At 34.1% G+C, this 19956-nt stretch overlaps 1 protein-coding gene across 2 annotated transcripts in view; it reads left to right on the top strand.

Annotated features, from left to right (window-relative positions):
• Positions 1-7464: 7464 nt before the first annotated feature.
• The window catches only part of LOC142619650 (sister chromatid cohesion protein PDS5 homolog B), a 35144-nt gene continuing 22652 nt past the window's right edge, over positions 7465-19956 (top strand). For both annotated transcript variants that reach the window (XM_075792853.1, XM_075792852.1), the window contains exons 1-13: positions 7465-7817; positions 8799-9029; positions 9176-9357; positions 10012-10132; positions 11263-11484; positions 11601-11817; positions 11930-12075; positions 12152-12309; positions 12395-12544; positions 12616-12664; positions 13829-14017; positions 18750-18929; positions 19676-19815. In XM_075792853.1, coding sequence (XP_075648968.1) covers positions 7722-7817; positions 8799-9029; positions 9176-9357; positions 10012-10132; positions 11263-11484; positions 11601-11817; positions 11930-12075; positions 12152-12309; positions 12395-12544; positions 12616-12664; positions 13829-14017; positions 18750-18929; positions 19676-19815 — 2081 coding nt within the window. In that variant the 5' untranslated portion in view covers positions 7465-7721. The remainder of the gene's footprint in view (positions 7818-8798; positions 9030-9175; positions 9358-10011; positions 10133-11262; positions 11485-11600; positions 11818-11929; positions 12076-12151; positions 12310-12394; positions 12545-12615; positions 12665-13828; positions 14018-18749; positions 18930-19675; positions 19816-19956) is intronic.

Here is a 19956-nt window from a genome sequence, read left to right as displayed (position 1 = left end):
CCCCTCAAACCCATCTAGCCAAAATCCACCCTCAAACCCATAAACAACCCAAATGCTACTCTCACTATCTCGGATCCAATATATATATATATATATATATATATATATATATATATATTTAAATACATGTTTATTTATTTATTTACTCTATGTAATTATTGATTTAAGAAATTAACTTTGTTAATGTTACAATTATACAGAAATAGAATGCAATGTGATTTGTTGGTGTAAATATTCATTATTTGGATGTTATGATGTGTACATTGTTGATGTTAAAATTATACAAAAATATGTGCATAAATTTTGGTACTCGTTATCAATGTGATTTTTATGTTTTGGTGAATGTATATTGATTATTCAAACGTAGCTAATTGTAGTTTGTTGGTGTTAAAATTATATGCAAAGAAATATGTGCATAAATTGAGGTGCTCGTTATCAATGTGATTTGGATGTTTTGGTGAATGTATATGGCAGCTTGTGAATATTGTGGACACACTGTCATAATGGTTGTGTGTTTTTCCCTTGATCTTGAATTGGGCTTGTTATAATATTTATGTGAATTTGGATGGTTTAACAAACTTTGAGCATGACTGTATATACTGATTGTATTAGAGATCATGAGTATTGTGTTGGTTGACAGGGTATGGTCTATTATTTTTTGTTTGTACCGTTTTTATATATTGTGTAATTAATAGCATGCTTGTTTACGTACCTCTTAGACCACAGTGTTTGCGATTTTTAGATGAAGAAAAAAAATCAAAATAGCAATTCTTGCTTCAGTTGCATTTGTCTTCCTTGTGAGGGTTGCAATTGGTAAGGAAATTGCAGTGTAGACGACTGTCTTGGGTACCTTATGTTAATCATGCAGCCGAAAGAGAGCATTACATAAATAATATTCTGCATAGAAGTGAGAGATATTGTGTAAGTCAAATTAGGATGAAGCCTATAACTTTCCACCAGTTATGTGACATCCTCACTGAGGGGGAGCACATACACCTTACTATTCACATGTCCCTTAGGGAGCAAGTGCTAAGATTATGTTTGGTAACAGTTTTTGTTTTATATTTTCAAAAACTTGTTTTTAGGAATATAAAGAAAAAACAATTTTCTTGTATTTTTGAAATAAAAAACATGTTTGGTTAGTTGAAATTAAAAAATAAATTTTTGAAGAAAAAAGTAAAAAATATTAAAATATGTTGTTACTAGGATTTGAACTCTAATGTTAACTCATTAAATGAGATAAATTTATTAAATCAAATACATGTGTTCATTTACTTTTGAAAACTATAAACTGAAAACAGTCTTTTGCATGTTTTCAATTTCCTTCACAAATTAAGTTTTGAAAACAGTTTTTGTTTTCTGTCCATTTTGGTTTGCCAAACAAGTTTTTTAGTTTCAAAAATATAAAATTATTTTTGAAAACAAAAAATAAGGAGAAAAAACAGTTACCAAACATACCCTAATTTTCTTACACATTATTGGTCATAATGTGAGGTTTTGTGTAATTGGTAGTCGGTTCCATAGATCGACTGAGACTGTTCATAGATACTTCAAAGGTTGTCCTTAAGGGGGTTTTGAAATTATGTAGAACTCTAATAAAACTGCCTAGCGAAGATACACCACCAGAGATAAGGGATAGCAGAATGTTCTACCCATATTTTAAGGTAAATATTGCGACTTGTGTATTTTTGTAAATTGTGAAGATTTGTGTAATTTTAAATTATTATGTCTATCGAAAATTAGGTGTCTTGGAGCAATAGATGGTACACATGTTCGTGCATCTGTGCCACCTGAAATAAAAGGAAGGTTTCGTGGTCGCAAAGATGGAACCACACAAAATGTGTTAGCTGCCATTAGTTTTGACTTGAAGTTCACTTATGTATTGGCTGAATGGGAAGGCAGTGCACATGATTCATGTGTGTTAAATGATGCATTTGCTGGGCCAGGGGGATTTTCAATTCCCAAAGGTATTATAGGATTACTTCACTTTTTGAGTTTATTAGTTTAATAAATTTTGTGCATTTTACTAAGCATAGTAGTGATTTAGTTTTATTTTTGAATAGATGTAGGTAAATATTACCTTGGTGATGCTAGGTATGGTAATAAAAATGGAATTTTGTCACCTTATCGGAGTGTGCGATATCACTTGAAAAAGTTTAGTGATCGTCCTCTTGAGAATGAACAGGAATTGTTCAACCTCCATCACTCTTCATTGAGAACTACCATTGAGCAAGGGTTTGGAGTGTTGAAGAAACGTTTTCGAGTGTTGGATGCAGAACCATTTTGGTCTTTTGAAACCCAAGTGGAAGTAGTGTTAGCATGTTGGGTGATTCATAATCACATTATGGGGGTTGATCCTATTGACTATATTGTGGAAGCTGCAATGAATCAAGTAGAGTCTAGTGGCTCACAACAAGAAACACATTCATATCAGGACTCCATTGAAGACATTAGAGCGTGGAATGTTAAGAGAGATAAGATATGTCAAGCCATGTGATCTAATTATACCAAGAGTAGAGAATAGTACTTTATTCAAATTTCTATAATTGTAATATGTACTATATTTTTCTTTTCTGTAAGAACAATGTATTTACTATAGACTTCTGGTGGTGTAAGGATGATTATTTTTAGCATTACATTGTTATTTCTAGCATTACATTGTTATTTCCAGTAATTATTTCGTTTTTTGTGCATGTCTATATGTTCATTTGTTAATGCTTTTTTCCTCAAATATGTGTGGTTGTATGTGTGTTTGATTTATTGTTCATATGCACAGTAATTACTAAATGTTACTCTCATTATTAAATGCTACTTTGACTTTACAATTTTCATATGTAGTAATGTTGAAAGAAAAAGAGAAGGTGGGCTCTAAGCAATTCAAGTGGTTACCCCTAATGCACACTACCATGCTTACTCTATTTGCCGAAGTGGACATGAAGGGCAACAAGCCATCAAACACTTTCAAAGCCGGCTCCTTTGCCATTGTAGCCAAGGCCATCTTTGCTCAGTTTGGGGTAGAATGCTACCCCTCGTTTGTGGAGAACTGACTGTGTACGTTGAGGACTATATGGAGTACCATTTAGACTCTTCAAAAGAATAGTGGATTTGGATGAGACGACAACCTCAAGATGATTACATGCGATGCCAAGACCTATCAAGAGGAAGTTATGGTATGGCTTCCAACAATATTTTGTTAATATAAATGATAATATATTTTATTGGCTTTTATAATCTATGAAATGAGAACAAGATAAGGCTGCTCAAGTACCCTCTTTATATGAAATTTACAGTGTCATTCTTTTTTGGATTCCATTGCATTTACGAATTTTCAAATGTAACTTTCATGTGAGGATATATTGTAAAATCTGGTGTTAGCATTTGTGCATTGTCTTTTCTATTGTTCTTATCCCGGGTTAGAATTTTCTGACCCAACCCGACCAGAAAAATACCTGGCCTAAACCCCATTTTTTTGACCCGAAGCAAAAACAGGTTGACCCGTGACTCGACCCGATTTTTTGCGGGTCAACCCGACCCGACATGGATAACCCGTGACCCGACCCGTTAAAAAAATATTTAAATTATACTGATACTAGGTGCATAAAAGAAAGCACCTAAATACTTCATATAAATATAATTATAAACTAATAAAATATTGAATCAATTGTCATGTCATGACAATTGACAACTCACAAGCACAGGCTGCACAACACCTTTGCTTTACACCAAGAGGTCCATCCGTCCAACACAACACATTACACAATGAGTCAATGACAACATTGACAAGGCTTTGGCTGTATGAATTACAACCATTCAAAAAAAGAATCTCATTCAATGGTCATTGGTCAATGCTTGCTGCCTAGCTGTAGTCCGGATTTTCCAAAGCCAAACAATTAAACAAATGACAAAATTCACAAATCACAATACAAGTTTACAAACCTGAAATTCCTCTTTCGTAGTTCAGTACTTTTTCAGTTTTACTCTCTGTCTTTCAGTTCTCATTTTTTTTTTATAGTCATAATTATACAATTTTAATTCGTATATTAAGTTATATTAAAATATTGTATTGTGGATGAAGATGCTGATGAAATTGGCCAACTTGAGTTACAATTTGCAAGTAGTATATTTGCAGTGCTGAATCTGCTACCAACGTTGTGTAGATTGAGATTAATGTGTAATTTTTATAAAATATTTACTTATTCTTCTTTACTTAAAATGTTATATTTATTTTTAAATCTTTTTTTCTTTAGTTTATTTTTCTAAGTAATCTAACTTTACTATTATTTTAAATGCAATAGGAACATGTGCACTTAAGAAGACTGATAACTTGCTACTTTGCTAGCTTACTTGTTTTATTTGTTTTAAGATCTATCTCTTTTTGAAGATGTAAACTTGTAATTATATGCATTTTAACAGTGAACTATTAACATTGAAGACTTTTTTCATCGTGAATTTATGACTATAAATTTTTTTTATTATGCTCAAAACTGTCAGAATTGGAAGGATATTAACAAGTGGCATTAAGTGCAATTCATTTGCTCAATCGATTTTATTCATTCTCTCTAAACAGATTGTTATTGATTTGTTTTTGTAATTGAAAAAAAAAAAAAAAAACTTGTTTGAAAAATATAGGTCAACCCGACCCGACCAACCCGCAACCCAATTGACCCGTGACTCGTTTGACTTGCACACCCGATTGACCCGACCCGACCTCGACCCAACCCGCCCGTTTTTCCATGTCCACATATGACATCTATATTGAATTGAATATTAAATTTATGAGTGAAGTGAATATTGCATTGTTATTATATGTTCCTTTCTCCCTTACAGGCGCATCGTAAGCGTGCAGAGTTTTTGAACAAGGGGATAGAGATGTACGATGAGTTGGCCATTGTAATGGGTAAGGATATGGCCATAAGCAGCTTTGCTAAGTCATACGTTGATATTGACACACAACAAGACAATGGGGAGGACATTGGGATTGGGGATGTCAATGGGGAGGAGGGTATGACAGATAAGGGGAAGAATGTGGTAGAATCATCTGCCACTGGGTCCACAATTTCGAAATCCCGCAAAAGAGGCCATGCACCTTCCACTAATGATAGTGTTATGATTGATCAATTTGATCAACTTAAGGAAATTGCTGTGGCCTTGAAAGAAATCAACTGGGGCCCTATTGATTACACTAGTCTTTACTCTGAGGTGATGGCTATGATGTTGGATGGGTATAGTGAAGATATGCTTGCAACTACCTTTGACCATCTGTGTAAAAATAAGAAGGTAGCTAGGGGATTTCTGGCCAAGAATACCAAGCTGAGGAAGTTATGGATGGATAGTTATTTTTTCACTCGACTTTGACTTGTCTGTTTGGTGTTGACTGTGATGGTAGCTTTAGGGATTGTCATATGTTGTAGTACTAGTATTCACCTATGATTGTATTATACATGTGACACTATTGTATTATCGGTAAGCAGACTATGTATGTATTTCTAACCTTGGACATACCCTGATGATACATATATTTTGTGGACTGTTATGCTCCAAGGGATAACATTTATGTATCTTGACTGTAAGATGTGTAGTCTTTTGTATTATTGGGACGATACAATTTCCCAAGTTGTGTATGTTCACTGTAAGCATGTAGGGCACGTGTACTATTCAGATACCATGTGTAGGTATCATTTTTGTACACCATGGAGGTGTAATGCCAATGGTGAAAGTACATTATGTGCGTTTTGATATATATATATATATATATATATATATATATATATATATATATATATATATATATATATATATATATATATATATATATATTCAGATGCTCTTTGTTGATGTCGAAGTGGATGAGAACTTTATTTTGTGTTGTTACAGGGATGCATGTGTTTCTTTGCAATGCATTTCATATTTTTTGTGAAATGTTTGAATAAACCAAACATGGGAAAATGAATACCGTAAACCTATTTCTGCAGCAGCCAAACATTGGAATTCATTTTCTGCCCTGTTTTCCATGGCGCAACCAAACAACCTAAAACATTTTCCTTACGAGAAAATATTTTCCCCTGAAATTATTTTATTCTCAGAAATTCAATTACATGGGGCCAAATGAAGCCTAAGTTATTTTTGTTTGAGTGATATGATGTGCGTGGGTGAGAAAAATTAATGCAAAAATAAATGCTTTTTTCTATATTCAAATTCAGGATTTGAATATAAAACTAGCCTCATCACACGTGCAAATCGCGTGCGATAAGGCCTTTTTTTTTTTAAGCAGTTCTATTTTGTAGAAAAAAAATTGTGTTTTTATTTTATTTTATATATATAATTTTTATTTTGAAAATCGAATTTATAAGTGGATAAAATAATTTGAAAATTAACAAGAAAGTTGTCATATTTTTTAGGCAATATTTTAGTGGGAGTTAAAGTTGCATTTTTACCAAATTGTCCTTTCGTTTGATCTCTAGTTAAACATAGAAGTGTAAAAGCATTTTTGAACTAAGGCTATGTTTGGTTGGGTGTAAAATGTTTTCCGAGTGTAAAATAATTTCAGGTGAAAATATTTTCGGGAAAGGAAAATATTTTTAGGTGTTTGGTGGCATTTTAAAAAATACTTTGGAAAATATTTTCAAGTGTTTGGTAACATTCTAAAAATGCAAATGTTTTACTGATTTCTCACATCTTTTCAACCATTTTCTCACATTCCAAACAAATTTTATAATAAAAAATTACAATCCATCAACTTCTAAACAAACAAAAATCAAAACAACACCATGGCCAAATCATTTGGTCCAACTGAGAGAGGGAGGTGAGACAGGGAGGAGGAAGAGAGAGATCGGTGGGTCACCGATCTCGCCGGCGTGATCACGCGCATCGATCTCGCCCGGCTCGAGCTTGATGGCACGATCTCGCCCGGCGCGAGCTCGAAGGCGGGCCTTTGGGTTGAGGACGACGATCTTAGCTTCACCAGCGTGATCTGGCTTCACCGGCGATCTCCCTCTAGCTCTCTCTCTTTTCTGGTGTGGGTCGTTGCTCTCTCCCTCTCCTTCTCTATTTTCCAACGGAAAACTCTATTTGAAGGTAAAATAGAAATGGAAAATGTTTTCCGGGTGGGGAGGGATTATTTTACGGTCAATGATACTGATTTTCCGTTTGACCAAAATTTCAGGTGTTGCCAAACACCCGCAAACGCGTAAAATAATTTCCTGAAAGTGTTTACCATCGAACCAAACGCAGCCTAAAACATAAAGAATTCAAACAGGAAAAACACCTATATAGATAGATAAAAAAAAGAAAAGTGGATACAATGGCCTGTTCTGTTCTGTTTTGTTTTGTTTTAAAATTTCAAAAGTTGGAAACGATTATGAATTTTCAAAATTTACTGTCGAAAGGTCCCTTGGTATCGGTGACTTGGCAAAACTGGAGCCATCGATATCACCCAGCACAGTGGGAGTAGTGCATTTGCATTACGTTCTTAAATTTTTGCCGTTGGATCTACTCCATCAGGTCAGGTGCGTCGATTCACGCTCAGCCAGGCGGGATCGTCCACGCTCAAAATTGAATAAAAGTGAACTCCTCACACCACCCCACTCTCTTACAAAAGCGCAATTTTCGGATTCAAGCAAATGCGAATGAGAACAGCGCGAACCACCAAAACCGAAAACCCTCACTCTCACTCTCACTCCTCTCCTCCATAACCGAACTAGGGTTTCACCTTCACCGCTTCAATGGCCGAGTCCGCGTTTCAACTCGTTTCCGAAATCGGTACCCAACTCGGCCGGAAAACTCGCTCCGGCAAGGATTCCCTACTCAAATCGCTCAAAGTAAGCCATTATTTCTGTTTTTTTCTATTTCCAAACCATGCGTACTTTGTTTGCACTTGATTAACCCTGTTTCTATCTATAATTTGACGATATTTGCTTTACCTTTTGGTTTGTTTGTGTTTTTGCGGATCTTTTTCTTTAGGCATTTTCTTGTTTTTTGAAAGTACTTTTTTCTTGCTTTTGAAAGCGATTTCGTGCTGGTTTTAATCAAATAGTATTCTATATTTTGTTTGCCCTTAATTAACCGAGTTTCTATCTATAATTGACGATATTTGCTTTTACTTTTTGGTTGGTTTATGTGTATTATTTTTTTTTTTTGAGGCATTTCCTTGTTGTTTGAAAGTGCTTTTTTCTTGCTTTTGAAAGCAAATTCGTGCTGGTGTTGATCAAACAGTATTCTACATGTTGGAGTTGTGTGAAGTGTTTATGGTTTTGTTTTGGTTTGGGATTAGGATAAATATGTTTTGAAATATAGTTCTTGGTGTTGATTCTTGTTGGCAAAGTCTGATTGTGTCTCTGTCAGATGTGAAACTCCTTGGATGTGGGGGTGAGAAAATGCGACTGCGGTTCTATGCTTGTATCCCTAAATTGTAGACATAGCTAATGTACACATAAACTGGAAATCATTATACATAAACAAGAGATTGAGTAGAATATTATGATATCCGTTTAGGCTTGCTTTGTCTTTGGTCTGTATTAATCATGTTGGTATTCCCATGTGTACTAAACCCGTGTCTAGTGTACATACCTTGTGCAACATAACTACTGGCTGATGCAGAATTATATTTTGGTTTGTCATTTATGTGTACCAAACATATGAGTAGTTTCAATTTGATATGTGTCCCTCTCAACGTAATGGCCAAATTATGGGTATATATGGTAGCTTTGTGCACTGGTTACTATTTTTTATTGCTGAAGGTTTTCTGCCAAAAGAATATTTTTATCGTTTGCTTTATTTGTTTGGTATTTGTTTTTTTGCAGCAAGCTGCAAACGTTTTGTCAGAAATTGAACAGCCTTCAACGTCCGAAGCTGCAAGGAAGTTAGAAGCTATTAAAAATCTAGAAGTTTCCACAGAACCACTGAGGGAAGCAATTGTACATGGCCTTCTTCAGCATAAAGATAAGGAAGTTAGACTTCTAGTGGCCATCTGTATTAGTGAAATATTTCGGGTCATGGCGCCTGAACCACCTTTTGAAGACAAATATCTTAGGGTAACAAGTACTTAATTGATAAATATATATTGCCTTTATATCTTCTTTAGACACCCGTTGAATTTTTTTTTATGTGTTACGACATGTGTCTGATTTCACTTCATGTATGCTGATATAGGAAGTTTACCCCAATTCTTTCATTTCAGGACATTTTTAAGCTCATTGTCAGTATCTTTGCTGAGCTAGCTGATACCTCAAGCCCACATTTTTCGAGAAGAGTTAAAATATTAGAGACTATTGCACGATGTAAATGTTGGGTTATAATGCTGGATATTAATTGCAATGATCTGGTTTTGGAGATGTTTAATACATTTTTCTCAGTTGTGAGGTGAATATCCTTCCTCTCTCTTCACTTATTGTATTGAAAATTTCCCCTTTAAATTACTCTTTTGGTCTTTACATAACACACATGCATATATATATATATATATTGTGTCTGTGTGTGTAAGGTTAGCTTAAAGTTGCACTAGGTGTAACTTTTATCATGTTATACTACTCAATAACTTTCTTATACCTTCTACGCTTGTAAGATATTAAGATGATAAAGATCAATAACTATCCGATCTATATAATGGTTAAATTTCAAGATTTTGTTCTTTAAAATCATACTCAAAACATGAGTTCTTTTATTTATAATTATACTCAAAAGTCAAAACACAAGTTTATTGTCTGTGTGTGTATGATCCTCCTTATAATAAATTCCTTTTCGTACTCACGTGGCACAACTCAAACACAAAGAACCTGCCTAATTGCAGTATTTGTAATTTTATGATTTAGTAAGTTGTGAACAAATTATACACCTTGATATATTGTAGAATGATTCTTATTATATTAAATGCTAGTTATTTATATCTTATGGTGGAGTGCTAGATCAAGTATCCAAAATAATGATATGCTAGTTAATTATTTGGCTTTGAGCATATTTTATTGGCTTCAATTTGATGATATCAAAAATTATGCCTCTGCATTTTTTTTTATGTAGAGAAAATCACCAGCGGAGTTTGATTAATCATATTATTTATATAATGACACATATCATTAATGAAGAAGCTTCTCAGACACTTTTGGATGTGATTTTGCGGAAACTTGTAAAGGATGGAAAGGTAAGTCATAAGTGACTTTGTTTTGGATTCCTGTTGGTTGTGGCTATATTCTATATTTTTGCATATTATACTTTATCTTCTTTAATATAATTGGACTTTAGATGACTCAATCAAAAATATTGTCCTTAGCAAGGTATATGTCAAAAAGTTGTACATTGCAATGCATTATTGGATTGAGACAAATAGAGCTTTGTGCAATGCACATTTGTCTATTTCCATTGATACGATTTTTTAGTAGGTTCAGTTGTCGTGGAAAAGGTTTTTTACGTGTATTCTCATTGTTTGGTCTTTTGGTGTTTATGAGGGTGTCTTTTGTGTAGTTTTTGTGGTCAAGTATATGATGTTGTTTTCCTTGTTTGAGAAAGGTAATGCTTCAGAAATGTATCGGAATTCTTTTTTTGATAAGTGTATCAAAATTCCCCTTGAAGCACTTAAGAAAAAATTTCAGATTTCCTGTGATGGCTTTAGGATCTAGAGAATTTGTGGATCTAGGGTTTAGGAAATTAGCATTCTAGAATTTAAGGTCAATGTATAGGAATCAAAAGGTAGTTTGATGAGTTTTTGATGCCTATTTGGTAGAGAAACCCCATGGAGTTTTAGGGTTTGATAGGTAAGAGGAAGCACTTAACTTAAGGTTGAAAGGAAAAAGAGAAATTTATGGCGTTTAGAAGCTGTTTGAACTATGAACAGTACCCGTGGCATGAATAGTACTACAAAAAACAGAAGAAGAAAGAGAGAATAGAAATTTGGAAAAGAATACATGAAGGCTAATATGCCTCAACACTCAAAACACTTAATATTGAATATAAATCAACTTCCTTTTATTTGGGTACAATGACACACTTATAGACTCTAGATTTTAACTTTTTCTAATACAACTAAGGCACCTATGTTGACTAGTAAGCAAACTACTAATTGGACTAGTAAACAAACAACTTGATAAGGTAATACCTAATAAAAAGCTAACTTGGACTCTAACACCAGGAAAGTGTTGAACTTCGTATTTTAAGTTATTATGCAATGCTTTTGTTTAATGTATACATTTATTCTTTTTCATGAGCCATTGTTGCAATTCAAAGTCTCACTTAACTTCCAACTGTATACGTTTATATCCCTTGTATGTTTTACAGGGTGCGCCGTGTGCTTCATATCAGCTTGCTGTTTCTATTATCCAAAATTGTGCAGAAAAGCTTGAGCCATTTATCTGTGGGTTTTTAACAAATTGTATTCTGAATAGAGATGCTGTAGAGAATGAGCTCAAAGAATTTTACCATGAAATCATTTTTCAAATTTTCCAGTGTGCTCCTCAGATGCTTCTTACTGTCATTCCAAACTTGACTCATGAATTACTGGTATGAATTCTGTGTGTGTGTGTGTGTGTGCGATTGCTGGGTCTCTTGTCTGTTTTGTTCAGTTGGTGAATTTATCAATGCTTCTATACTTATTAACCATGTGCTTCTGCTTGTAGACTGATCAAGTTGATGTCCGAATAAAAGCTGTTAATTTAGTTGGGAAACTTTTTGCACTGCCCAAACAGCATGTTGCACAACATTACCGTGATCTTTTCTTAGAGTTCTTGAAAAGATTCTCTGATAAATCTGTGGAAGTTAGACTGAGTGCTCTACAATGTGTTAAAGCTTTCTACATGGCGAGTCCTTCTGGAACAGAATCTCATGAAGTTATCTGTAAGTTATGAGCAATCAAACTTGTACTGTTATGATGGAAAATCTCCTGATTCTGTTGTCTTTTGAATCTACTTAACACAACTCATTTGTTTAATGCTTACTAATTACACAGCTGCCCTTGAAGATCGATTGTTAGATTTTGATGATAAAGTGAGAACACAGGCAGTGATTGTTGCCTGTGATCTTGCCCAGTCGAACCTGAAATTTGTTCCCCCCAAATTAATATCTCAAACTGCTGAAAGACTTCGGGATAAGAAGGTAACTCTGCTCTAGAAGGTTCTCCTGTGCCTCAGTACAGTTATTGACACTCACATCATGTTTTCCCTTTATGCAGATAATTGTTAGAAAGAAGGCCTTCTATAAATTGATAGAAGTATATCGAGATTATTGTAATAAATGTTCTGAAGGCCATATGACAATAAGTGACCACTTTGAACAGATTCCATGTAAAATTTTGATGCTGTGCTTTGATAAAGATTGCAAGGAGTTCAGGTCTGCTTTTTTAGACTTTGTCGTGTGTTGAACCAAGAAGTTGTAATTATGATGACAGGTGCAACAATTATTTAATATTCTTCAGGTCCCAAAACATGGAGCTTGTTCTTGCAGAGGATTTATTTCCCATTCTTCTTTCAGTTGCTGAGAGGACAAGACACTGGATCCATTTATTTTCTCTTTTCACCCCTCTTCATGTAAAGGCATTGAACTCTATCTTATCCCAGAAAAGAAGGTATCAGTAGTAACATGCAGCTATGATCTGGGTGAAGAATGAAATTATTTACAAGGTCTATATGTTTTCAGGTTGCAAAAGGAGATGCAAAGTTATTTGGCTCTACGAGAAAAAGAGAAGGTACAGATCACAAGTTTCCAAGTTGCTGTCAACAGTTCATATTATTAAATGGAAAAACCGTTTGCATGGTTCGTCATTGTCCATAAATCTTGCTCTAATAACCAACTGATGGCATACGTGCACTAAATTTATTTACTGCAATATTTTATATGATGTTTTGACTTTAGAATTTTTGATTTTGTAGAATTAAAAGCGTGTGATGATACCTAATTCTGAAGTTCCTATTTTTCCCAATTGAACCATAGATTAGTCAAGTTTGTTATAATTACCTGTACCTGTACAGTCACATACTGGACCAAATTACTGCATCATTTGGTATATTTAGTTGCACGTGTGATTGATACTGCCTGCAAGTCATTTTATTTCATGGTTCTAATTTTTTGAGCTTATTGTCAAGTCCCCCCCCCCCCCCTCTTTTATTTATATATTTTCTATTTTCTTACAAATTGGTGTTTATTGCAAGGAATCTGCAAGGTGTCAGCTTGTTTAAGTAACAGGTTTCTTCTTCTTGGCTATAATTTTATAGCTTTGAATTGTTGATCCATTGGGAATGTGTTGTGCTGCAAATTTTTTTTTGTGGGTTGGGGGGAAGGGGGAGACTTTGACAACAAATGATTTTAGGAAGACGGGGAACATTTATTATGGATTGATTTTATAGGTGAAAAAATCACAGAGAGTTGGTGTCGCATCTTTTCCTTCATTGTGATATTGGTAGGGAAATGTGGTATTTTTTTTTTTTTTTGTGTTGGGTTATGCCTAGCCCGGTGTTGGATCTATTATACTGTTGGAAAGGACACTTTGGCAAGGAACAAATAGCAAAATATGGAAGGCCATTCTGTTTATCTTTGATGGGATGTACATGGAGATAAGGGAATAATCATTGCTTTGATGGGAGGAGTTACCTTTGATGATGCTGAAGTTTTTATTTTTGAAGGCATTTTTATCAGACTTCTGCATCTTTCTCAGTTCTCTAATTCAAACTTTAGAGTTTATGGATAACATGAGTTTTAGATAATACTTTCTGTGTTTTTATTTTCTTTTTGGATCTTCCTTTGTATATCATTTACTAGGGTTGCATCCCTTTTTGCACCTTTTAAAGGAATTTATTACTTATTAAAAAAAAGTAAATAAAAAAGAAATAAACTTTTGGAAAGATATGTGCAGGAGACTAGTTCAGAAGAGATGCAGAAGAGAATCAAAACTTCATTTATGAAAATGGCTGCATTATTTCCAGATCCTTTGAAAGCAGAAGACTCCTTTCATAAACTGAACCAAATGAAAGATAATAATGTCTTCAATTCTCTGGCACTATTATTGGATGAACTGAAAATTGTTGATGCTCAGACCATAAGAGTGAGTTTACTTTTTGCCTTTCATGCTTTTAATTGAACATACCATATGGAGTCCTTTTTTTTGTCTTAGAGTGCCATTGTCTTTAAATGCTCCTGTTTGATTTGTGAGGGTACTGATATTAGTTCGCTGGTTAGTATTATTTTGGGCTTCTTTCATCTGTAGCATTTTTGGTTATATCATTGTTCAAGCAAGATATTGAGCTAGTCTCTTTGTGAGACTCTACCATGGAAACTATTTTCTTACTTAAATGCCTAATGGAAAACTATAGGGAGACCTGTAAAGATCTTCATATGGTTTTAATTGACCAATGAAAACATATGATAGGACTGTTGGATATACATGTGTGAGCGAAGTCCCACATTGAATAATGATGAGAAGATTAAGTAGTTAATATAGCATAATTGAGCATTTATCCATTGGGCTTAGGCCTTTTGGGTTAAGTGTTTCTCTATATATTATATTAACTATTCAGGGAGTCTTCCCAAGGTGTTTATTACCCCAACAAGGGTCTCTAAAGAGGTTATGTGGTGGGTTTTGGAAAAGAAAGGAGTTTCTCTAAAGAATATTAAGTTGATTAAGGATATGCACGATAGAGCTGTAATTAGTGTAAGAATAGTGGAAACATTACAAGTGAGTTTTCTATCATTATAAGTTTGCATCAAGAATCAACATCAAGTCTATATCTCTTTGCACTAGTGATGGTTGAGCTCACTAAATTGGTACAAGAGAAAGTTCCTTGGTGTAGGTTATTTGCAGATGATATATTTTTGGTGGATGAAACTAGATGTGTAATTAATGTCAAGTTAGCAATTTGGTGAGATGCTTTAGAATCTAAAGGCTTTTGATTAAGTAGGACTAAAAGTCTAAAACAGAGTACATGGAATATAAGTTAGTAAAATTTTTCTGCCATTGTAGTACATTTTTAGTATACTTGGGTTTGCTATTCTTTAATAAAAAGTTCTTACTTTATTTATAGAAAAAAACAAGGTAATTAAACTGTAAAAGTAAAAACATATATGAAGGGGTTGTAAGAGTTGATTGTCAAGAGCGAGATATTTTAATATCTTGGATCAATAATCCACAAAGATGGAATGATTGAACAAGATTGAATCATGGGATATGAGCAGTGTGGATGAAGTGGAGAAGTGCATTGGGAAAGTCTTGTGTGATCGATGCCCTATGGTATTGAAAATTGAGCTGTTAAGAAGCAACACATTCATGAAATGAGTTTAGTTGAAATGAGAATGTTCTAACGGATAAGTAGTAATACATTGAAAGATAGGATTCGAACTGAGGAAATTCGCTTAAAGATAAGGGTAGCCCCTGTTAATCAAAAGATGAGAAAGATTTTTTTTGAGATGGTTTGGTCATGTTTGGATGATAGCAATTAATGCACTAGTGAAAAAAAAGTAAGTTGATTCAGGTTGAGAGAATTAAAAAGGGTAGAGGAAGACAAAAATTAACATTAGTAGAACTAGGAAAAAAACATGTTAATTAAGGAAGTAATAGGGTTATGGATTCGGATAGCATAGAATCATGAAAAAGAAATGCGGTTGACCCTACCTAATTTGTTGAGATATTTTTGAGACTAAGGCGTGGTTGTTGTTGCTGTGTGGTCTTTTCATTGAACTTGTTTCTTGCTTGCCTTATATTTTTAGGGGGAAAATAATTCTAATTTGATGCAGCAAATACTTATTTATCTGAATTTCAATTATAAAAATAGGACACGTCCTGATTAACAGTGTGATTTGTTACTTTGCCAACGGCGTTTGGGAAGCAAAACAAAATTTCCAACTTACATCAAATGATCTGTCGTGGAAAAATTAAAGAAGATACATGGCAACATATGCTCTCTTTTCCTTTTATCCCCTCAAATTTGGCAAATGAACAAATTAGTGGCTACTAGGAGAAACCACAGCTTATTTGTAATGAGGCAAAAACACCTCAGCTTGTCCATTGATTTATAGTCCAGTGGCTACTAGGAGAAAACACAGCTTATTCGTAATGAGGCAAAAACACCTCAGCTTGTCCATTGATTTAATAGTCCAGTGGCTACTAGGAGAAATCACAGCTTATTCGTAATGAGGCAAAAAGTCCTCAGCTTGTCCATTGATTTATAGTCCAATACTCATGAAAGTCTGTTGACAGCCTATTTGTGTCATTTCCATTCTCATGCCCAAATTCATGGGAAGCAAATTGTGTTCTTTCAAATATAGATTCATGTATAGATTGTTTTAATCTAGCAAGACTTGTTTAACGCCTAACATTCTGCCCTGGGAAGATTTGTTAGCTGTATATTTAATGTCATTAATCTTGGTAATTATTATCATCAAGAGATAGAGAAGGTTAGTTACATGTTTTTTGAATTCTCTAAAACATGCCAAATATTTACTTAACATCATTCCATTCAAATCAATAAGAAGGGTATATTTTTTAAATTTATGACTTGTTTTTTATAATATAAAATGTATTAAACTATTCATCAAAATTTCAAATTTCAAAACATGTTTCCCACTTCCCATCAGTTACTATCATTTAAAAAAACACCTATGAAACTATTACCATTTACAAGCCTTATTGCATGCACGTAGTGGGTGAGATGAGGGTTCAATTATTATTATTTTTAAAGACAACTTTCCATTCACCCTTATTCATGGTTTATGCATTTATCAATGAGATATATGTCTTTGCTATTCACTGAAATAGATAGGAGTTGGATGAGACATTGCACAGAAAAAATGAACTCGGAAATAGCATTGAACCATTTTTTTTTCCTGTGTGTGGATATGTTCAGTTTTTGTGCAAGATCTCATCCAACTCTTGGCTATTTCCGTGATGGGCAAATACATAAACCTAACTGGCCAAATGCATAAATCTCGAATTGGGATGAATGATAAATTTTGACTTAAAAAAAAACCCTGAGGCTGGTGGAACTTTTATGATTATTATAATACCTCTAATTTTTTATGCTTGGAAGTTGATGGAGTTGGGTTTATTCATGTGTTGTTATTATCCTTGGTGGCATAAATTTTAAAGTGATAATGCTTCGTGGATCATATATTCATATGTGCATTGTTGTTAGTGGAGTTAGTAAATTCATGTGCATTGAGGACTAGTGACTGCACCTCACAAGGAGCTCTTTTATTATTATTATCATTTTTTAATTTTACTTTTTTTGCTTTTCTAATTAAATGCATTTATGATATTGAGAGGGCTGAAAAAGAACCTGTTTTTTGGTATGGAGAGAAAAAAAAATACAGCTTATGATGTACAAAATTGTGGGTTTATATGGATCAGAATGCTCTGGGCAAGATAACATATCCTGTCCCAAAGTGGGTTAAGTTTGAGATTCTGAGAACTAAATTGTGTAGTGGTTACAACTAAGGACCACCTTGGAAATTTTGAGAAAACTCAACATTTGAAGTTTTTTTTGTTTTGTTGTTTAACTAGAATTTTATACCCAACTTCATTGTTGTGCTGTTTGGTGTTTGTGTAAAAGATGAGTTTTCCATTGCAATTGAAGAAACCCCAATAAACTTATCTATTGCCTAATTATGGTCAAAAGATAACATGAAGATATCTTGATTTTTGAGCTTAAAGGAATGAACCCATAGTTTTTAATGCTAAAGCTTTGGAACTCTATTAGCTTAGGAGATATGTTGAGTTTTAAGCTGACACAGTTTATATTTACCCAAAAATTTGATACTAGTAGAAATCTATATGATCTATTTAAGTTTAGGTGCTATTTAATTGTTGTATTACTATTCTTCCTATTTCCCTTTGCTCCCATTGCATTGGAGCCATGGTAATTGATACTGCCTTTTGATGTCAAAAAAATTCTCAGTTTCTTTATCGGTTTATTCTTTATTAATAAATCCATATTTGGAGTTGTTTTGGTGAGGGATATTTAATTTTGGTTTGATTACTGATGAGCTGGTTTAACTTGACGGATGGCCTCTTTTGTGGTGATTTCCCCCCTCTGTTTTTGCCACTCTTCTCCCCTCCCCTCCACAGCCCCCTCCCAAAAAAGAAAAAAAAAAGGAAATGCTTGACGATTGACAATTTACGAAAAATGAAGGTTTGGATATTGGATTGGTGTTACATGTGCAAGTGTAATGGTGAATCAGTTGACCATCTCTTTCTTCGTTGTCCGGTTGCTATGGATCTGTGGGCTATAGTTTTGGGTTTATTTGGAGTAAGCTGGGTTATGCCGTAATCCGTTTTGGGGCTCTTAGCGTGTTGACAGGGCAGGTTTGGTCGTCATTGAAATGGATATATTTGGTTAATTGTTTACCATTGCTTAATGTAGTGTCTTTGGAGGGAGAGAAATAGTAGGTGTTTTGAGGATATTGAGAGATCCAAACCAAACCTGAAGTTATTTTTCTTTAGAACTTTATTGGATTGGTTGGTTGCTATGCAAAACCAATCATTCCCTTCTTTTATTGATTTCCTTGATTCTTGTAATTTTTGTAATTGATTTGTTGACCCCTTGTACACTCCCTATGTACTACGGTGTTCCTTTTTTTATATCAATAAAACTTATTACTTATCAAAAAAAAAAAAATAAAGGTAGGGAAGAAGATAATTTTCATCTGCATGTTTCATAAACATGGTATGTGAACTTGTTTAAATATCTTCTCTTTGGAAGAGGTGATATGTTATCCTGCATTGATTTTTCTCTTTATTAATATAGTCTGTACTTATATAGTATGTTGCCCTTTACCTTTTCCAGGATAAATTTTTGAAAACAGTAGGTGATAGACATCCACATTTTGAGTTTCTGAGTTCACTATCCTCAAAATGCTCGCATAATATATTTGGTTCAGAGCACATCCAATGTATTTTGGAGCATCTTTCTGGTGACAGATATGGAACTAAGCTCCTGGAGGCTTCTTCTGCCAAACTTCTTCTGGTAAGAAAACATTGCCACTAGACATTTATGAAATTATTCCTTTATTTCCGGCACATAATGGCATATTGAAATATCTAACTAATGAGGGATTTGCAATTAGACTGATCTAAGAACTGATGTACTCTTACTTCCAGCCTGGTAAGGCAGACATCCCATTTACAATCCACACACTGATTCAGAAGCAAGAAAACTACGGAAAGTGAAAACTTGCATCAAACTTATTCTGACTACTTGAAAAGTGATAGCTGGCTGCTCATGGATCACAAGTGTCAAATGTTATATTTCTAATTGTTTGACATCTTGGGGTATGGGCCTGGCCACTTGAGGCTATGACTTGAGGAATCATCCTTGTGCTTCACATTATATAGTTGTAGGCATTGCTTATTTGCCTATTTGTGGCACTAGCTCAATCAGCCTAAACTGATTGCTTGTATTGCTGATGAAGCAACCTTTAAGGAAAGGTTGAGGCATTCCTCACTACATTTGGAATATTAGTCCTGAAAAAATTATTTTTAATCAACCCTCTTTCAATGCTTCAAATATACAAGAGATGATGGAGAGAGAAAAAAAGTGTGCGGATGGAGAAGCAGTTGTATGACCAAATCTTTCACTCATTGTTGGCTTTCCATGTTTTGTGAGGATAATATCGGTATCTTAATTGATTGCAGTTTCCCTGCATAACTATAAATTTCGATTTTTTTTTAAATTCCATTTGATTAAAATTACTGCTATCTCACCTGACTCAGGCTATCATCAGCATTTTCCCCTCACTCCTGAGGGGTTCAGAAGTGCAACTTCGAATGTTAATAGAGGAGAACAGGAAAATCAATGATAAGCTGATTGAAGTGTTAGCAAAAGCGGCACCTCATATATCTGTAAAACTCAGGTAGTGTTGCAATCTGCTTTATGGTTGTGATGATACTATTAAGTTTTTGAGCATACTGGTCTGCAGTGAATTTAATGATTAAAAGGAGACTTCATATGGGAATTTTTTTTTTTTTTCTGCTTAAGTATGGTCATCTAAGTT

This window comes from Castanea sativa, chromosome 12 (assembly GCF_040712315.1).
Source record: "Castanea sativa cultivar Marrone di Chiusa Pesio chromosome 12, ASM4071231v1".
NCBI lineage: Eukaryota > Viridiplantae > Streptophyta > Magnoliopsida > Fagales > Fagaceae > Castanea > Castanea sativa.
This window is presented reverse-complemented; position numbering and strand designations above follow the sequence as displayed.